At 38.9% G+C, this 18046-nt stretch overlaps 7 protein-coding genes and 2 long non-coding RNA genes across 13 annotated transcripts; 5 read left to right on the top strand and 4 right to left on the bottom strand.

Moving 5' to 3' along the window:
• Positions 1 to 377: 377 nt before the first annotated feature.
• Positions 378 to 1849, bottom strand: LOC145737453 (dynein axonemal assembly factor 10-like). The gene is made up of 4 exons (XM_081992151.1): positions 1361 to 1849; positions 957 to 1305; positions 667 to 899; positions 378 to 608 (listed from the first exon to the last, which is right to left on the bottom strand). The coding sequence occupies exons 1-4, from the start codon at positions 1642 to 1644 to the stop codon at positions 401 to 403; spliced, it is 1074 nt and encodes a 357-aa protein (XP_081848277.1). The 5' UTR covers positions 1645 to 1849; the 3' UTR covers positions 378 to 400.
• Positions 1850 to 2221: 372 nt separating this feature from the next.
• On the top strand, positions 2222 to 4289 carry LOC145737447 (uncharacterized). 2 transcript variants are annotated; one of them, XM_081992146.1, is made up of 9 exons: positions 2223 to 2506; positions 2557 to 2767; positions 2826 to 2952; positions 3008 to 3138; positions 3191 to 3315; positions 3366 to 3546; positions 3599 to 3792; positions 3844 to 3976; positions 4030 to 4289. In XM_081992146.1, the coding sequence occupies exons 1-9, from the start codon at positions 2416 to 2418 to the stop codon at positions 4088 to 4090; spliced, it is 1254 nt and encodes a 417-aa protein (XP_081848272.1). In that variant the 5' UTR covers positions 2223 to 2415; the 3' UTR covers positions 4091 to 4289. The 2 variants fall into 2 exon arrangements, with proteins under 2 accessions (XP_081848271.1, XP_081848272.1); XM_081992145.1 differs by having other exon boundaries at positions 2222 to 2506; positions 3599 to 3976.
• Positions 4290 to 4484: 195 nt separating this feature from the next.
• On the top strand, positions 4485 to 5534 carry LOC145737459 (tRNA-splicing ligase complex subunit RTRAF-like). Its single transcript, XM_081992158.1, has 5 exons — positions 4485 to 4633; positions 4689 to 4910; positions 4966 to 5055; positions 5107 to 5267; positions 5316 to 5534. Exons 1-5 carry the CDS (start codon positions 4498 to 4500, stop codon positions 5517 to 5519), a joined length of 813 nt encoding a protein of 270 aa, XP_081848284.1. The 5' UTR covers positions 4485 to 4497; the 3' UTR covers positions 5520 to 5534.
• LOC145737471 (uncharacterized) lies at positions 5528 to 5845 on the bottom strand. Its single transcript, XR_014180390.1, has 2 exons — positions 5671 to 5845; positions 5528 to 5620 (listed from the first exon to the last, which is right to left on the bottom strand). It is a non-coding gene; the product is annotated as an uncharacterized LOC145737471 (long non-coding RNA).
• A 152-nt stretch (positions 5846 to 5997) lies between these two features.
• Positions 5998 to 13170, bottom strand: LOC145737445 (serine/threonine-protein phosphatase 2A 56 kDa regulatory subunit epsilon isoform-like). Of its 4 annotated transcripts, none has more exons than XM_081992140.1 (10): positions 12180 to 13170; positions 11506 to 11702; positions 10567 to 10691; positions 10297 to 10497; positions 10061 to 10178; positions 9847 to 10002; positions 9673 to 9792; positions 9301 to 9530; positions 9038 to 9241; positions 5998 to 7191 (listed from the first exon to the last, which is right to left on the bottom strand). In XM_081992140.1, exons 1-9 carry the CDS (start codon positions 12316 to 12318, stop codon positions 9079 to 9081), a joined length of 1449 nt encoding a protein of 482 aa, XP_081848266.1. In that variant the 5' UTR covers positions 12319 to 13170; the 3' UTR covers positions 5998 to 7191; positions 9038 to 9078. The 4 variants fall into 4 exon arrangements, with proteins under 4 accessions (XP_081848266.1, XP_081848268.1, XP_081848265.1 ...); XM_081992142.1 differs by having other exon boundaries at positions 5998 to 7167; XM_081992139.1 differs by having other exon boundaries at positions 5998 to 7124.
• A 94-nt stretch (positions 13171 to 13264) lies between these two features.
• On the top strand, positions 13265 to 14182 carry LOC145737461 (rab-like protein 3). Its single transcript, XM_081992160.1, has one exon. The coding sequence runs from the start codon at positions 13416 to 13418 to the stop codon at positions 14127 to 14129; it is 714 nt and encodes a 237-aa protein (XP_081848286.1). The 5' UTR covers positions 13265 to 13415; the 3' UTR covers positions 14130 to 14182.
• A 111-nt stretch (positions 14183 to 14293) lies between these two features.
• On the top strand, positions 14294 to 15701 carry LOC145737457 (JNK1/MAPK8-associated membrane protein-like). The gene is made up of 5 exons (XM_081992156.1): positions 14294 to 14596; positions 14653 to 14865; positions 14915 to 15084; positions 15141 to 15399; positions 15448 to 15701. Exons 1-5 carry the CDS (start codon positions 14373 to 14375, stop codon positions 15476 to 15478), a joined length of 897 nt encoding a protein of 298 aa, XP_081848282.1. The 5' UTR covers positions 14294 to 14372; the 3' UTR covers positions 15479 to 15701.
• On the bottom strand, positions 15649 to 16748 carry LOC145737470 (uncharacterized). Its single transcript, XR_014180389.1, has 3 exons — positions 16606 to 16748; positions 15834 to 16040; positions 15649 to 15785 (listed from the first exon to the last, which is right to left on the bottom strand). It is a non-coding gene; the product is annotated as an uncharacterized LOC145737470 (long non-coding RNA).
• Positions 16166 to 17884, top strand: LOC145737446 (uncharacterized). Its single transcript, XM_081992144.1, has 4 exons — positions 16166 to 16385; positions 16507 to 17464; positions 17518 to 17581; positions 17644 to 17884. Exons 1-4 carry the CDS (start codon positions 16234 to 16236, stop codon positions 17832 to 17834), a joined length of 1365 nt encoding a protein of 454 aa, XP_081848270.1. The 5' UTR covers positions 16166 to 16233; the 3' UTR covers positions 17835 to 17884.
• Positions 17885 to 18046: the final 162 nt, after the last annotated feature.

Raw genomic sequence — 18046 nt, 5'->3', positions numbered from 1 at the left:
AGCTGATAATAGCGGGTTCCTGTCACATTCTACAGGTCTATCTTCTTAATTAATAATTCCCTTCCCTCGTTTCAAGAATACGCAGTTCCAAAACAAACAAAAATTCTGGAACCTTCTAAGAATTTCCAAATGCTGCTCAAGTAGTTCAAACAAAAAAAACAGAGACTTTTTGGTGACATTTCTAAAAATAATCTCACTAAATACCCGGCTCGAGCTTGTTTTCCTTGAAAATTATGGAAAACATGTTATCTTGAAATTAATTTTGCTTTTTTTCATTATTTTAGCGCTTTTTAATCCGGGCTCTAGTAATCAGTGTACGAATCTTGACACGTGGTGAATGCGCCTTGTACTTGATTGGTAACTAACTATACTCACTGTTAAATTTATAAAACACATTTTATTAATACAAATTCAACTTGGTAGTGATTAAAATTCGTAAAGTTTGATCGTAAGCCGAACTGACTGCCAGACCCAACTTGTCGGCGCACCAATCGAACGCCGTGATTGGCTGCTCGGACAGGACGCAATTTTGCAATTGTTGCACCTCCCCCGCCACCCCGTAGGGCACCCCGTCCGAATCGTTTTCCACTCGTTTCAGGGGATAATTACTGGAAAACCACATTTTTACTAAAATCACCGTAACAAGCATACTTTATGGTAAAATACTATTTCCAAAGGCACAACGATCCACTGCCCCCTGTCGTCATGAAAATTTCCCGATTTTGAGGCAAATGCTTGACCTGCCATATTGTGGAGGCGTGCGCCGTTTCAACCAAATGGGCGTAACCTTTTTTGGGATGATGGGTGCGCAGGTCAAAACAAAAGAATTTCGATTCCAAAGTGGTCACCACCAGTTTGTTCATTGGAATGTCACGTCTGTCAAATTGCAAGCTCACTACCTGTATGTTTTTATTACTTTATAGTCAAGCGGGCTTTGGTTGTTTTGACAGACTTACTCCATTTTTAAGACATTTAGACCATCTCACTGACATTGTTTTCAAATCAAACAACTTCAAATCGCCGTTATCGTAACCGGCGGCCACTACACGCTCCTCGTTGTTGTAGGAGTGACCGAAAGCGACGCACCAACAATCCCGACCAGATTGTCCGTCCAACGGTGTAAACCGAGCCACTGGCAGATCCTTTTGCCTCACATCCCACACCATCACACAACCGTCCCTAGATCCGGTCACAATTTCAGGAGCCCCATAATTAGCGCTACGACCCGCAACGCCATCTATGGAATTAATAACTGCAGCGTGCGTGGTACTTTGGTATACTGGCATTATGGTGTCCTCCAAATCCCTACAAAACCACCACAACTTTAACCCAGAAAGAGTTGCAATTTAATAAAACCTACCAAACTTGCAATCGGCCTGAAAAGTCACCAGTGGCCAAATGCCGGTCTTTTAGACTAGACGCGTCAAAAGTGCAACATTTAAAGTGGTCCTTTTTGCAAAATTCGTCAATTTTCTTCACTCCATCACCTGACAACGAGTAGATCTCCACTATACCAGCCCCATTTGATTTACCGCCCACCGATACGAATTTAGCGGAGCACGGTACCCATTTGACGTCGTGAATCGCATAATCCAAAGCGGTTTCGTTGTGGCAAATTAGCTGAGGTTTTGCTAAACTCTCCATTTTGTTTCTAAGTTTCGTATCGATCAAACCGTTGTCAGAACAACAGTTTTGAGTGACGTTGTGTCAGTCTCTGACCTGTACAGCGGGTTTGCGATTAGTTAAAAATAAGCAGCTTAGTTAACAGTACTGTAAATCAACATTTTACATTCACCATTTGTCAAGATTTTTTTAAAAAATAAAATAAATCAGCGATTTACCTGAATTTGATTTTTATTTCTCTCTCCTTGTTTTCTGCATCCTTAATACCAACCCCAACACCCAGCAATTACTAACCGAGAACACAAAAAAATAAGAAAACGTCTCTTGACAATTGGTGAATGCGTACATACATTGTTGTAAAGTTAAATATACTTTCAGATGCTTTTGAAAGATTTTTAGGAGTAGTAGACTACAATTTTTAATAAATTTTTAGTACTATTTAGCAATTTAACTATTAAAAAACATCCATAGGAAAGTGTTATGGTCTTAAGGTCACATGGCATCATGGTTACAAAATTACGCGAATGTCACGTGACTTTTGAATCATGACGCGTTTAAATCCGCGAGAGGCGAACTGTCATCTGTCTGTCCGTCAAAACAAATCAAAAATGGCGGCTAAGCACAGATGGCACAAAAAAAGATTCTGAACAATGTAAACAATAACTAATTTTAACAATTCTCCGGTTGATAAACAATTAATACTACAAAAATGCTTTAAAGAAATTGCGTGTAAACTGCAAAAAGTTGTACCCAGTGATTTGTGGCTCAGTTCAAGTTTTAGGGGTGTCAAAAATGCTTTCACGCAAAAACAAGGATTTAAGGGGGATGAAAGAGGGTGTAGTGGGACGTTACGTGAAAAAGGACACCCCCCCGGAAATGCCAAGTAAGTAAAATAGCTTGTAACAATTAACTTAATAACTGTTCTGGTTAAAGTTATTAACGTATGGACGACAGAGCCGAAAAGGCGCAGCTCAAACCAAAGTAGGTCGTCTCTACCACCACAAAGTTCAGCAAACACCCAAAGCAACGCTGTACAAACCGTACAGAAGTTTGGCAACCAGAAAACCACAATCAGTGATGTTGGTCTTGGGGCCCATGAAGGGAAGTACACTCCAAGTCCTTCAGTACCAGATTTAGCCACGCGGTAATTAATATTAACTGCTTAAGGTGAAAAAGGCTTTAAAAGGTATTTTTTTAAACAGTTTTGCCAATTTGTCAGTTGGTTTGGTACCAGACACTCACACAGTGCCTCAAAACAGTTTTGGAAATAATTTAAATACTCATCACATTTACGTCAATCAAACCCAACCGAATTACATTGACAGTGCGGTAAGGTTAGTTTACAGGTTCATTTAGGGTGGTTGACATGGTTTTGTTTTGGTAGAACAATGCCAACTATGTGGAAATCGATCAAATTTATCCACTAACCACCGAACCGGACAATTTGTACAAAAATACGTACAATCGGGCAAATTCTCCAATTTACCAGAATACCAGGGATGGTAGTGTTCCCAGGTGATTTTTACCCACATACCCTTGTAATTTAGTAGCAAATTGTGAATTTTAGGAGCAGCCAGGAACAAGCAACTCCAATTTACAGTAACACTCAAGTGGACAGGTTCCAGAGAAATCAATACGTCAATCAGGTGACGCACATGAGGCACAGTTTAGGACGAAACGAGAATGCTACAGGTTTGGGCTCTGACTGTTATCGTTCCGTCTGTCAACTGTCAAAATTGCAGATCCGTCAGAAGAACTGCCTCTGCCGCCTGGATGGTCGGTTGACTGCACTTTAAGGGGCCGCAAGTACTACATCGACCACAACACCAAAACCACGCACTGGTCGCATCCCTTAGAACGCGAAGGGCTGCCCACCGGTTGGCAGTGTATCCAGAGCCCCATTTATGGCGGCTACTACGTCAAGTAAGTCGCCATTTTGTCCGGCAGAGTGAAATATCTTACTCTCTCATTTCAGCAACATAACACGTCAAGCCCAATATGAACATCCTTGTCTAGTTCCCTGCTATAATTACGGTAGCGTGGCACCGCAAGCGTACCAACGGTATTTGTCAGTGCGACCCACGAACTATCCTCATCACAGTGTTCTAGTACCAGCCAATCCGTATTTAATGCAGGAAATACCGCACTGGTTAAACGTCTATTTTAAATGTAAGTCCAATACTGTGCTCTGTCATCTGTCATACAAACAAAAATTGACAGCAAGCACCGAAATCGACCACAAACTGAGATGGAACATGTTCAGACTGTCCGACTTGGAGTGTTACAACGCAATGCTGACCAGACTGTACAAGCAGGAGTTGCAAAATATCGTTATGAGATACGAAACTTACAGGTGAGTGCCGCTGTACAATTTGACGTTTAGTCAAAACCGTACGTCATTTTCAGGGCGGCCCTGATGGTGGAAATGGAAAAGTTTCGTACCAATCCGGCCAATCCTAGACTGTGATCTGAGAGGCAGAAACTCGTTCCTATAATGCCAAGTTCACGCTGATTGGTCAAAAATGTCGACCAATCACTGTGCTAGGTCCTTACGAAAAGTGATACATATTTTAGGTTATGTTATCGCAATATATCTCTAGTTTACTAAATGAATATTTTGTCTGTAAAATCTTTGCTTTTTTTCCAATATAAATTAATAAACTGTTGGATGTGTTTTATTTAGAAATTTGGCAACACTGTCTGATTGTCCAGAAGTCCTCAGAGAATTTTATTTTGTACAAAAATAATTGTGGACATTAATTTATATGGCAAAATACGTTAGAAGTCTGAGCATCCACTGTGACGTCACATCAGATCGCCACACGCAACTAGTATTTGCAAACCCGCACCTCTAGGAAGACATCGTCTTTGTCAATGTCAATTCGTTTGACATTTAATTTGTTATTGTTATTATTTGTTATTACTATAGCTGAGATTAAAAACTTAAAAATGTCCAAACGTTTATTAACAGCTTTAGAATACCCAAACGCCCAGTCTGTTAACTTATCAGGTAACCGCTAACTAGCAAATTTAATGGAAATTAACTGGTTTCCGTATATTTGTAGAAGAGAAAACGTTTCGTGAAGTGGTGGTTTGGTTGGAAACGAACCGGCTTAAGAGCGCCAGCCAGCACGTTTTAAACGGCCTAAAAAACCAAACGTCCAACGAATGGGGCAAATACTTTGACCAGTACAAAGATCTGTTGGGTTGTCCAGTGTTGGAAACCCAATTGGAGGAAATCCATTGGTTGTTAGGCAGAGCTGTGCACTTGGAAACTGCTAAAAACAGTTAAGACTTTTTTGTGTTTTGTGAGCAGTTATTCACATTATTTGTGGTTTGCAGAGAATGTTTACATCAAACATGCAGTAGAAAACATCATCACATCCAATGTGCCTAAAGTGGTAGCTGAAAATCCTTTGGATAAACTTGACTGTAGGTTTGAGGGGGTTTGTACTTTTACAATTAATTTAAATGAGTTTTTAGTTAGAAGCCAGGAATTCACAGATAGAATTAATCAACTGGCTAAGGTACTCAACATAACACCGTATCCAAATTCTTTAGTGACTTTACAGGCAGTGAGAAAGGTGATTTGCACTAGATTAGCTCCTGAATGTGTGGAGGATCCTACCAAAGTGATTTTAGAGGTAAATTGTTATGTCAAGTTGACTTTTTTGAACAAACTCATTACACAGGGCACTCCTTTCCCATTTCAAGACTCTGATTTGGGTTTTGATTTGAACGATCCAGTGTTGAATCAAGCTGCCAAAGTGCTACGCATGCTCTACATTCATGACCTTAGAGATCTGCAAACCAAGGCTAATGAACTGATTGTTGGGGTGCAAAATGTGACAGCCAATCCAAAAACTGACACTAAGATTGGTCAAGTTGGCAAATAAACACTTAGTGTATAATATTGTTAGTTTTATTCATTTTAATGTACTGGGGGGTCTGAAAGGGCTTTTGTCAAACACTTCTCCTATACCTAAACATACGGCACCTGCAAAAGTTTCACAAATAATGTGAATTAACAGTAAAATGAGGTATTACCAGCTCCAATAGTGGTGGCAAACATTTTCTGGTTTTTGGGATACTTTCTGGCAGTGTAAACAATGTAACCACCAAAACCAAGCAGACCTGTTATTGCCGTAATTTTACACCCTAGACAATTCTCTTTTTTGTCAATAAACTCTTCAGTTTTCATTGTATTTAAAAACTGTTTTAAGTTGTAAACAATAACAAAAAAAATGTCAAACAAATTGACAAAGACAATGTCATCCCCTACCTTTAGGTGCGGAGTTGCCATTACTAGTTAAGTGTGACGTCACAGTGGATGCTCGTACGCCGAACCTATTGATAAATAAAATACGAGTAGAATTTTTAAAATTGAGAATATTTATTTACGCACTGTATGCACGTATCCATTGACTTACTGCATAAATCCTCAAATAACGAGGCTCTTATACAAATTGTCTGGTTTGCCTCTTTAAAGTTAAAAAAAAACACAGTTCGAGCATAGAGCGGAGTTTTTTCACTAACAGAAGTAAACTTAATAAGTCAAACGTGTCCAGACTAGATTATACCATTCTAAGTGACACTTAATTTGAAAATCCTCCACTCTACTATAATATAGTTTTCTTTTATTAAACTACTTAAGAAAACAGGACTTTTTTTTAACAATATATCTTCCATATTACATACGTATATATCTACAAGTTTCATAATAGTGTTATGAAGTATATTATGTTACATGACGTAATTTCGAGGGCAAATACAGTTGTTTTGCATTTCTCTGTGAATTTTTTTATTTTTTTTTTAATTATTATTATTATAGCCCTAGTTCACATATTAGCGTAGGGGAAAGTCTTGAAATAAACAACAAAACTGAAAGATGAAAGTGTTGTTTCGTTTGGAATACGTTTACTATTCCAAAAGAACTCCAGCTAGTCGAATATGCCAACGTTATATACATCGTACGTATGTGTAAATGATTCCTAAAGCGCATAAGTCAATTTTTTACATCTACTCTTAGGTAAAAGTACATTTTTTGTACATTTTTCATCCAACCGTAAAAAAAACGTGGATAATATCGAAAAAATTAACTCAAAGTCAGCAAAACAAAAATTACAATAACGGCAAACACAGATTGGCTCATTTCAAGTTTAAAAAAATTAAAATGAACCAATCAAACGACGGTTTTGTAAACCAATGACAAAAATAGACTAATCGCTACGCTTTTATAATTATTTAATATTCATTTTTTTTTTATACAACAACAAATTAAATCAAAAATCATTAAGAGTTAGATATTATATTTAGGTACGGCACGGTATGCAGTCCGAATCGGTTATTTTATCTAATTATTAGGTTTTCTAGGGTGCGCACTAAAAATGTCTTTTCTCTTTTTTTAAATTCACTTTGACAGCGTCCAGCGGTTGAAGAAGAGTAGAGAGTCTAGAGTGAGCGGTGACGTAGTTAAGAGGCCCAACGCGCCTTCGTACGTTCTACACAAACGAAACGACGTTACGTGGAAATTTGGCAACGTTTCTAGAAAAAGGACCGCCTGCACCACTGTGCCAAACGCACAATGGTGCAGATGGTATTAACCATAGTGTTTGTCAATGACAAGGTAATATTTAATGGAAGTGATATTAAACCCCAAACTCAGATTCAGGGATTTCTGACACTTTTTGGTATTTTTAAGATCTCTATAGAAGTTACTACTACTTTTCTGAAGCGTTACAGAACATTCGAGAGTCTTCTAGACGCTTCTAGCATCTTCCAGAGTGTTTAGAACATTCTACAACGTTCCGAACGGTTACAGATATTTGAAAACGCTTCTCAAGCATTACAGAACGTCTTAGAACATTCGAGAGTGTTCTAAAATCAACTAGAACGTTCTAAAGCTTTTTGCAACGTTCCAAAACCTTCAGAATTTTTGTACAAGCTTCTAGAACTTGCCAGAACATTTTAGAAGCCTCAAAAACGTTTACAACGTTGCTTGGACGCTTCTAGTATTTTTCGGAGACTTCTAAATAACCTACAACGTTCGATGGCCTTTTGGAACGTTCCAAAAACTTACAGATATTTTCAGAACTTTCTCAAACATTAAAGAACACCCTAAATAGTATAGAGCCTTTTTAAAACCTTTCAGACGTGTCCAAAAGTTTCTAGAATTTGCCAAAACGTTTTGAAGCCCTCTGATCACATGAGAGTTTTCTAGAACATTTTAGAGCCTTCGGTGACGCTCTAAAACGTTCTAGAACATCCTCACTGCTTCTAGCACCTTACAGAGCGTTTTAAAACAACGTACAACGTTGTACAGCCCTCTGAGACCTTTTAGAACATTCGAAAGTGTTCTAAAACAATTTTAACACCTTCTGCAACGGTCCAGAGCCTTTAGCAACGTTCCAAAAGCTCTCAGATATGAACAAAAGTTTCTAGAACTTGCCAAAACGTTTTGGAGCCCTCTGATCACGTGAGAGTTTTCTAGAACATCGTAGAGCCTTCTGTGACTTTCTAAAACCTTCCAGATCTCTGCAAAAATTTGTCTAGAGCTCTAAAACGTTCTAGAACATCCTAACTGCTTCTAAAACTTGCCAGAACGTTTTCCAGCCCTCTGAGACCTTTTGGAACATTCGAAAGTGTTCTAAAACACTTTTAGCACCTTCTGCAACGTTCTAAAACCTCTCAGATATGAACAACAGATTCTAGAACTTGCCAAAACGTTTTGGGGTCCTCTGATCACGTGAGGATTTTCTGAAGCATCTTAGAGCATTCTGTGACGTTCTAAAACCTTCCAGATCTCTGCAGAAAGTTTTCTAGAGCTCTAAAACGTTCTAGAACCTTACAGAGCGTTTTAAAATCTTCCAAATTTTTGTAGATGCTTCTAAAACTTGCCAGAACGTTTTCCAGCCCTCTGAGACCTTTTGGAACATTCGAAAGTATTCTAAAACACTTTTAGCACCTTCTGCAACGTTCTAAAACCTCTCAGATATGAACAAAAGTTTCTAGAACTTGCCAAAACGTTTTGGGGTCCTCTGATCACGTGAGGATTTTCTAGAACATCTTAAAACCTTCTGTGACGCTCTAAAACCTTCCAGATCTCTGCACAAATTTTTCTAGAGCTCTAAAACGTTCTAGAATATTCAATACTCAATCTAACGGCTTCTAGCACCTTCTAAAACAGCTAAAACCATCTGCAAAGTTTGAAAACATTCCAGGTCTTTGTAAAACTTATCAGGACATTCTAGAACCTTCGAAAACGTTCCCGAAGCTCCCAAAGCAGCTTACTTGCAAATATTTGTGGAAGCTTCTCAAAAATTTAAGAACGTCCTAGAGATCTGATAGAACGTTGGAGTGACGTGTAAACCAATTAGAATGTACAGTGTTGCCACACTAAACAAATGACACTCACCCAAATAACACTCACAGACTATGGTGACGCGCGCAACGTTATCACTTTTTGGGCGGATTGGTGATGGACGTGGCCCCACCGCCCCCCGTCTGACTGGGATTATTCGAACTGGCTGTGCTGTTTGGCTGATTCTTGTAGTAATTCTGCTCGAACTCGGCGAGCCGCTTCCAGATCTCTTCCCGTTCCTTTTCGCGCTTTTTCTCCCTTCAAAAACAAAAACATAAAATACAAACCCAAGTCAAAAAACCAGGAAAAACGGTTACTTTTGTTTCTCGTTCTTGTAGTTGACCGTGAGATCGTCGAACAGTTTCGAGTTCATCTCCATTAAGGTTTTGAGCACGTTGTAAACGAGCGCCACGATCGTTTGGTTCCAGTGCTCTTTGGACACGCGATACAGGGGGGAGAACATGATCGGGATGATCACGTGATTGTTCTCCTCGATCATCGACAAGATGTACTCGTTGTTCCAGAAATACAAAGCCCGCTCTGCTACCTTTGAAAAACACAAATTTTAGTGCCCCTTCTGGAAAAACTTGACAACTGTCATTAATCGGTCACCATAACCACACTTCTTCTGTGTTGTTAAACTAGGAATGGGCGATATGATAATAATACACTAGGGATGTGCTAATTACCTGGAACTGTGGACTTGAAACGCACTTGGCGATTTGTTTGAATAGCGGTTCTTGGATGCGAACAAATTGCGGAGCTTCGATCACGTCCAACACCTCCTCCATTTCACCCAAAAACATCACCTGGAAACACCCGTATTATTTGATAAAATTAGTTTTAACACAAAAACAGTTTACCTCTTTTTGGCTAGCGGTTTTCGGCCAATATCTGAGCAGTCCCTTGACCACTGGTTCAGTCAGGGTGGCATCCTTTTCCAAAAACTGCACGACGCAATAGGCGAGCTGCGCATGATACAAGCCCAAACATTTGACCTTGTGTAACGGGATGAGCACCTGAACAAACCAAAAAATGTCTAAATGACGTTTGAGGTTATAAAACACCCTAGCCCACCTTGATCAGGAACTGTTTGTGTTCCTGTTTAAGCGGTAGGGCAAATCCGTTAATAATGGATCCCAAAATTTCCAACAGTTCACTCACTCCATTGAATTGTTCAGTTTCGTAAATAAACCTAAAGACAAAATTGATTTATTTATGACAGTTTGACAGAAAAAAGAAGAAGAATGCAATTCCACAGCCACCTATATCCAAAACAATTCCAATATGGCCAACCAATGTCATTGTCTTACCTGAGAAAAATGTGATTGATTTGTTTACGTATAAACGCGCGAAGCCCCAGAAATTTGCCATAAATACGGTGCAGGACCGTTTTCAGAAAATCACGTTCGCGCGGGTCCTCCGAATCGAACAGTTCCAACAGCTGCAACACAAACTTCTGATCGATGACGCGTTTACCGATGGTCGGCTGAAAGTCCGAACTCTCCAGGAACCTGAATCATACAAGGTACCACATCAAGTACCCGCCAATATAAACCGTAAAAAAAAAACTAAAAAATTACCGTAAAAAAAACTCGTAAACTAGTTGAAGGTGGGGCCAGCTCGCCTCTAATGTGGGATCGTCCTCTTCAGGGTCAAAATCGGGATTTTCACTCGGAGGCAGAGTGCGAAACAAGTTTGATGATATCTGCAATAATTTTTGCAAAAATTAGGTTAAGAGTCACTCCATAGTTTCGATAATCCGTGTGACGTCACGATGACCCACCACTTAACAATATTTATATTTGAAACAACTGTAAAATTACGTCATTGTGACGTCACATTACCTCTATGAAGTACTCTACTAAAACAAAGGAGTATTGTTTTTATTCATTTTTCTTTTGGTTATTAGGGAATGATTGCACATTTCTACAGTGTTGCCAAATTGACAATTCTTCCATTACATATGAAATCGGATACTTACCAGGACCGTACCGGGCAAAATGTGGGTTAATGACTGTAAACCTTGAAGTTAAAAACACTATTTAAAAAAAAATCAATATCTCCAAAACTAGTCAAGGTACGGTCCTGATTTTTGCTGTGTAGACTAGGAAGATTTCATTTAAATCCCTTAAATACAAAGAGGGCACAAATATGGGTTAGTGTCTTTAAAAACACTTGAATAATGTATATCTCTAAAACTAGTTAAGATACGGTCCTGATTTTTTCGACTTAATAGAAAAACCAGTGGTTGTATTAATAAATTTTCTTCTAAAAATAAAAATCAACCTGTCAAATAAACTTGTGGGACGGGAATACACGAAAAACTATAAATAGCTACAGGGGAATCCTGGTGAATTGGTTTGCTCACTGTATAGTGAGATTGATTTAATTGAAATTTTTTTTTCACTCTGTATATTTTGGCAGGTGTTCTCACATTCCGGGACAATGATGCAAACTGCCAAAACTCACGAAATAATGAATGAAACTGTGAAATTCAACTTGTTGTAAACATTAATTACCATTTTAATAATTTCGGGATAGACAGCTTCGGTGAGCACGCCCCGGCCCACCGTTATGTGATCCACCAATTCGTTAAGGGTGCACCGTTTCACTTCTTTGCCCTTTAGGTCGGTGATTGGGTCCATAAAATTGAAGGGCACGCAACATTGTCGTAATTTTCTAATAAACAGTTCTTCTTGTTCTGCTGCTTCCGCGTCTGCAAAAAAAATATTTATCATGACGTCACGGTGATTTTATCTGGCTTTTACCATACTTCGGTCAACACTCTGAGGCCAGATGGCGCTCTGTCGCTGCATGGCGTCATTTGACAGTTGATCCCAGTTGCCTTTGCAAACAACAACAATGGCTGACCATCACTGTCAAATAACGTCACACACACAAAAACCTAACCTGACAGGTCTTACTTTTGACATATTTTTTGGGACACTTTGTATATATTGCCAAATGTACACATTATAGCAAACACAGTAGTCAAGTGGGGAAATGTACACAATATGCAATTAAGAGGTTATAAAAATCAATACCCAATTGAAAATAAATTATATCATTTGAAATGTGGTTGTTTTAAAAGCTTCTGACCTGGTGTAAAACATCTAAAATCAAGGAGGGACTTTGACAGATGATGATTTTTTGGGGCCTAAATAAACAACAAAATACTAATAAGAAAACCAACCTTTCAAGAGGGGCAAAGGTTGAAGCTCGACGTCCTGCGAACTCCTGTACCGAGAACTGCCCTGGGTCTTTTTGTTCTTCTTCTTCAGGGACCTTTTGGCGAACGGATCGATCCGGTCGACAAACGCCGTGGAAGACATTCTTCAAAACGGGAACGACAACGACCAGAATCACTTACGATAAACGATTTACGCGGGGGTTCCGAACGGCATCTCAACGCCAACAAATCGGGCATTAAATTACCACGCGAACCATTCCGAAATTTTAACAGTTTTTTTGATGAATGATTCGTGCGAGTGTGTGTGTATCAATTGAGGTGCACGCCCTTTCCGCACTCGATTACTACTCGCGTTTAAGTCCAAAATATGAAAATAAGGTTTTGGCGTGCTTGGCCCTTGTGGAAATTGAGAAAACTAGCACTCACACCTTCATCGAAGGCCGAACACAATCGGTATCACTTGGCTCGTTTGGCAAGTCCACCCGCCATCAGCTGGTTAAATCCTCGTAAAATGCACAGTTTTGAAGCACCTATCCGGTTTCCGGTAGTCGATACGCATCACACACCCTTCAAATGTCGATAATTGCCAATTTGCGCCGTTCAAAAACCAAAAATTACTATCAAAAACTATTTTTTTACTGTTAATTTTTGCACACCGAATGACACCGATGCCGTAAGCCGAAGTGCCTTGGGCAGATAATGGTGGGGATGGATACGAAGCTAGTCAAAATCGATTGTCAACCTTATTTTCCCACTTCAGCTCGATTATTTTCTACCTGTTGGCGTTACTGGAGTCCCCAAAAAATTACCGTATACGTAAATCACCCCGGAAAACAGTAATTCTCAACAACTAAACGGAATTTAAGCGATAATCGAGAAAAATCAAATGGAGAGTTGCCTTCATAACGTCCAATCCAAAATGACGTTGTCGCAACGATAGCCAATCACAACGCGTGTAAACTTTACCTATAAATAATCACTCCAAGTCAATTTTTAATCACACAAAATTGCACTACAAAGCAAAGAAACACTTGAAACACTCACTAGTAATATTAACTGGATAAAATACACTACAATTCAATAAATTATCACAATATCAATAAAAATCCCTTCTAGCAAAGTTTGAAAGGTGACAATTTGACAAGTAAGACATAAATGACAACTAGGGATGTGCAAGAAGTCACAAAACACCTAACCTAATTTTTCTACAAGAAGCTAGTTTTGTTTTTGTTTCTAAACATGACATCAATTGAAAGGGTTCGTATAATGGTTTTGGGAGATTCAGGGGTGGGCAAAACGTCCTTAGTCCACCTGGCCGCCCATAACGAACCAATCAAGTCACCTAGTTGGACCGTGGGATGTGCGGTGGAAGTGAAACTGCACGAATACAAAGAGAGCACCAAAGACCAAACCACCTTCTTCATAGAGTTTTGGGACGTGGGCGGCAGCAAAAACCACAAAAATGCCCGACAAGTCTTTTACAAACCCGCTCACGGTGTGATTTTAGTGCACGACCTGACTAACAGGAAAAGCGAGGAAAACCTGCACAAGTGGCTGGGGGAGGTTTTACAGAATGACAGCAGTTTTTGTGGGACCAGCGTCACGTCAGCCCAAGAGGAGGTGATCGATGCAGAGAATTTAATGGGAACAAACACCACAATACCTATTTTAGTGGTGGGGACTAAAATTGATCAGTTGGATGAGAAAAGATCTGGAAGATTGAGGAACAACAGTTTTAGTGCCAGGTATAATGCAGAAGAAATTTTACTGGACTGTCGTCAGGCTAGATACTTGGGAGCGGGTACTTCTAATGCAGTGAAACTGTCCAAATTTTATGATAAAGTGATTGAGAATAAGCTGGAGGATCATAACAAATCATTTACTGAAAGATTGAGTGCCAAACCTGTATCACCAACATATAGTTCAAAGTTTTATTTTACTGCTAGAGATTAAAATATAACAGTGTAAAGTGTAAATAAAAAATATCTAATTAATTATTTATTAAATGGTATCAATTTAGTGCTAGTCATGTGACTATTGTATTAGGAAATTGTATTGGCTCCTTGTGATTAACTGTCAGATTCCCCACATTTAAACCAGCGCCATCTACAAACTGAATCATACATTTCGTATGACATATAACTTAACCATACTTTTTTGTTTATATTTCAAAAACTGATCTAAAAACACCACAAAATGGTTTGTCCTGGGCTATACTGCGGTCAAACAATCCTCGACAACGGTACATTATCGAGTTGCGGGCCCTGTGTTCGAGGTTTTCGACGTAACGAAAGCACCCACATTTGCGAGCCCTGCTTAGACAGCCCCCAATTCTACGACTGGCTTTATTTGGGGTTTATTGTGCTCACCGTTTTGGTGCTGCACTGGTTTTTCATTGATATGGTATCAATCAAACGTAGGTAATGTCCGGTCCAAGAAAAACCCACCCCACACTTTTGGTCAACTCAATTCGTAGTTTTAGCAAAAATGTGTTGTGTTTACATGTGGCCGCGTTCTTTGAGGTGCTAATATCATGTGTGCTGGCAGTTTTGTGTGTGCAACCTGTTGGATTATTTGAAATCTATTGTTGCCACAGTCAGTCTTTGTGGGACTGGTACACTCTGTTGCACAATCCCAGGCCAAATTATGATAAAAAGATTTATTGTACCCAAGAAGCTGTTTATCCACTGTAAGTGTCTTGTTATGTTTTATTAAGGGGTTGGCAGTGTTTTTTGTAGGTATTCTCTGGTTTTCTTGTTTTATATTCTGGCTTTGAGTACAATGTTATTGGTAAGGCCTTGGATATGCAGGAGGTTTTTACCCAGACAAGGCAAACAAGCTATTTATGCTGCAATGTATTTTATCCCTATTTTAATACTGATTCATGCTGTTATAGGTGGATTAATCTGTAAAACTCTCTCTTTATTTAGTGATTTAATTACTATAATAATATCACAATTTTAGACTACTCATTTCCATACCTTATTGTTATAATCTCAGTAATATCCTGTGCAGCACATTTTGCAGTGAGAATGGAACAAAACATGTTAGCACTGCTACGTTCCACAATAACCCAACCCAGAAACATGGTAATTGTTATGGCACACTGGTGTTTACATGCTTATGGGATTATTTCATTAACACAACTGACAGATCCATTGTTGCACAGTTTAGTACTACTATTAGTCCCCTTGCCTGCCTTATTCTACATTTTAACAGCCAGGTATTGTATCACACTTTGTGTAAGTTTGTTACTAGTCGGTTTTGATAGGTTTACAGATCCAAACAAGTTCTACTTATAGCAGCAGACAGTCTATAAAAGGACGCGCGTCAGAGATCATACAGGCAATTTTGTGATGACTTACACTTTTAACTGTAGATTCAGAATGAATTCTAGGCCTTTAGTTCCAAGAAGTCCTACAGGACAATCACTACAAAGGGATCTACTGGATATGTATGAGGAGATGAGTCATGACTATTAAACTACAGTTTATTAAACAAAATATACTAAAATTTAACGTATAATGGGGTCTTTTACTTCCACATTAAAATTAGTCAGGGAGATGATTTTGGCATTTGTTTTTCCCATCTCTAAAGCCAATTGTTGGCCTGAAAGGACAATAGTAAATCATTGTGGATGATTGGAGAGAAACCTACCTTTTGATAAGCCAGTTTTCTCTTCGTCTGTTAAAGTTCTGGTTTTAGTTTCATTGATCATTTTGTAAATCACCAGTCCGGCTGCGTTCCAAGCGAAAAACATGTACAAAAGCGAGAGTTTTTTGTACCATTTTTCTGCTTCGTGCGGTGCTTTTGGTTTGGTGACCAGTCTAACGTAACGATGCCACCAACGGAACCACGTCATTACTTGAAAATTGTGTATTAATTACAGAAAAATCACGATAATTTATGTTTTATTATTAATATTTATAAATTTAATAACATAACCTAATTTTGATTTGACATGTAAAAGAAGAAGAAGAAAAGTTTTACAACCTAACCTCAATTTGAAATGTTTTCCTGTTTTTGATTTAAAACTGTTGTTTTGCATTGTAAAATAATGGAAGAAGGCTTGCAGCACCGAGTAGAACCCTTATCGTTGAAACTAAAGGGTGGAATAGGCGCCGTTTCCTTAGGACCACTTGTACCCGATTCCAAACCACAGGAAACCATTGACCACTTAAAAAATCAATTTTTGCCCCTCTGCCACAAGTAAGTTTTTAGCAGGGTTGTTTAAATATAACATTGTACTGCACAAAAAGTTTCATCTAACAGTTACCTCACAAAATTATATTTGAACAACCCTTATTCATCAATTCTAACTTGTTAAAAGAATCGAAATTACAGAATGCCTGACACTAAAACTGCAACACTGTCTTGATTATTGTTTGGTTCACCTGGATTTCCTTGATGAAGAAATTGAAGAACTTACTGTAGGAGTATTAAGGGCGTTGAGATGGTGCGCCACCGACGATGTGGCTGCGTTAAACATGACAATGTCAAACATAGTTCCAGTGCTTGATAGGTTGATTGTAAAGGCTGAGGAGTTGCAATTGAATGAAGCGTTGTTTGTTAAAATTGCTATTCAAGTGCTGCTTAATTTGCTGAGTGGCAGTAATGATAGGCACAAACAGACTCGAAGGGCTAAAATACAGAGTGACATTGTCATTGGTCACTACATCAATCTGTCAAAATACTGTTATGAAGTTAGCGCCTTGTTGTATAATTTGGATATTACTGACAGCCTGGTGGTTTTAAATTATATTTTAAAAAACTACTCCACCAGTCCCAATGAGTATTTGGACATGTTGATGGGCAGAATGGTTCAACGTCAATTCGTTTGGTTGCAGTACGCCACGTTGCCAAGTAGTTACAAGCTTGACATTTTGCATTTTTTACTGATTGAAGAAAACGTCCCTGCCGAATGCCTCAACTGTCTGGCCAATCGTTTTATCGCAAGCGGAAATGTGGTTTTTCAAGTTTCAGCCTGCACCAATTCAGTTATTGAGGAAGTAGCGTTAACTCTAGAGATTTTAGCTCACTTGTCCAGCCAAGAGAAATGTTTAACCCACCTTTCCGGTAACAAAGACCTACTGATCAACGTTGGGGTGTTGCTGATCAACGCCCACAGACTAGGGCAGACCAGTGACAGCGCGTTTAAACCAGTCAAAAAAATGGCGGACCTACAAAACCCTGAAAACCTGCGCACCAACCCAGTATTTGGGTTTAAGGCCCATTTAATCAAACTGATTGGTAATTTGTGTTGGAAGAATAGAGTGATGCAGGATTTGGTAAGCTCTGGCACTAAAATGCCTACTCTCTAGAATTATTTCTGTTTTTGTAGGTTAGGGAGGCTGAACTTATTCCAGTGTTGCTGGACTGTTGCAACGTGGACGCAAACAATCCCTGTATCCTTTTTTGATGACGTTACAATCAATTACAGTGGGTTGCACCTTAACGAAAATTTCAGTTATAATGCAATGGGCAATTTTTGCTATTCGTAATTTGTGCGAGGGGAACCAGGATAATCAGAAAATCATTGCGGGAATGACTAGGAAACAGTTTGTAAGCAACGAGGTTTTGGAGGAGTTTGGACTGACCCTACACACTGAAAATGGTTCATCCAGTACTGGACTCTTATTTTTAGAAAAAACTAGTTAATTCTTTGTTTATAAACAAATAATAAAAAATAAACGAATTTCCCCCATTAATTCAATTAATATTAACACAGGGAACACTCTCTGTATATCATCAGTCCTATATTGTGTAGTTTTACAGGGTGAAAATTGTGATTACTCACAACATCAAACTGGTTGTGTATGTACAAAGGGAATCGATTGTATTTCAGGGAAATTGTCCGATTCTACGTCACT

Source organism: Ips typographus, linkage group LG14 (genome assembly GCF_016097725.1).
Source record: "Ips typographus isolate SLU linkage group LG14, UJ_Ityp_2.0, whole genome shotgun sequence".
In the NCBI taxonomy this organism is placed as follows: domain Eukaryota; kingdom Metazoa; phylum Arthropoda; class Insecta; order Coleoptera; family Curculionidae; genus Ips; species Ips typographus.
Note: the sequence above shows the minus strand (reverse complement) of the source record. Positions and strands in the feature narration are given on the sequence as shown.

Excerpts from the sequence above, each read along its gene's own strand:
- LOC145737453 (XM_081992151.1), bottom strand. The coding sequence starts at position 1,644 with ATGGAGAGTTTAGCAAAACCTCAGCTAATTTGCCACAACGAAACCGCT. Across the intron at positions 1,306-1,360 it reads TCAGGCCGATTGCAAGTTTG|GGATTTGGAGGACACCATAA; the intron begins GTAGGTTTTATT and ends GTGGTTTTGTAG. Across the intron at positions 609-666 it reads TCGTTGTGCCTTTGGAAATA|TAATTATCCCCTGAAACGAG; the intron begins GTATTTTACCAT and ends GTGGTTTTCCAG.
- LOC145737459 (XM_081992158.1), top strand. The coding sequence starts at position 4,498 with ATGTCAATTCGTTTGACATTTAATTTGTTATTGTTATTATTTGTTATT. Across the intron at positions 4,634-4,688 it reads CCAGTCTGTTAACTTATCAG|AAGAGAAAACGTTTCGTGAA; the intron begins GTAACCGCTAAC and ends GTATATTTGTAG. Across the intron at positions 5,056-5,106 it reads TCCTTTGGATAAACTTGACT|TTAGAAGCCAGGAATTCACA; the intron begins GTAGGTTTGAGG and ends ATGAGTTTTTAG.
- LOC145737461 (XM_081992160.1), top strand. The coding sequence starts at position 13,416 with ATGACATCAATTGAAAGGGTTCGTATAATGGTTTTGGGAGATTCAGGG.
- LOC145737445 (XM_081992140.1), bottom strand. The coding sequence starts at position 12,318 with ATGTCTTCCACGGCGTTTGTCGACCGGATCGATCCGTTCGCCAAAAGG. Across the intron at positions 10,179-10,296 it reads ATCAATCACATTTTTCTCAG|GTTTATTTACGAAACTGAAC; the intron begins GTAAGACAATGA and ends TTTTGTCTTTAG. Across the intron at positions 10,003-10,060 it reads ACAAACAGTTCCTGATCAAG|GTGCTCATCCCGTTACACAA; the intron begins GTGGGCTAGGGT and ends TGGTTTGTTCAG.
- LOC145737446 (XM_081992144.1), top strand. The coding sequence starts at position 16,234 with ATGGAAGAAGGCTTGCAGCACCGAGTAGAACCCTTATCGTTGAAACTA. Across the intron at positions 17,465-17,517 it reads ATAGAGTGATGCAGGATTTG|GTTAGGGAGGCTGAACTTAT; the intron begins GTAAGCTCTGGC and ends CTGTTTTTGTAG. Across the intron at positions 17,582-17,643 it reads CGTGGACGCAAACAATCCCT|TTATAATGCAATGGGCAATT; the intron begins GTATCCTTTTTT and ends CGAAAATTTCAG.
- LOC145737447 (XM_081992145.1), top strand. The coding sequence starts at position 2,416 with ATGCTTTCACGCAAAAACAAGGATTTAAGGGGGATGAAAGAGGGTGTA. Across the intron at positions 2,507-2,556 it reads CACCCCCCCGGAAATGCCAA|TTATTAACGTATGGACGACA; the intron begins GTAAGTAAAATA and ends TTCTGGTTAAAG. Across the intron at positions 3,139-3,190 it reads AGGGATGGTAGTGTTCCCAG|GAGCAGCCAGGAACAAGCAA; the intron begins GTGATTTTTACC and ends TGTGAATTTTAG.
- LOC145737457 (XM_081992156.1), top strand. The coding sequence starts at position 14,373 with ATGGTTTGTCCTGGGCTATACTGCGGTCAAACAATCCTCGACAACGGT. Across the intron at positions 14,597-14,652 it reads ATGGTATCAATCAAACGTAG|TTTTAGCAAAAATGTGTTGT; the intron begins GTAATGTCCGGT and ends CTCAATTCGTAG. Across the intron at positions 15,400-15,447 it reads TTCTACATTTTAACAGCCAG|GTTTACAGATCCAAACAAGT; the intron begins GTATTGTATCAC and ends CGGTTTTGATAG.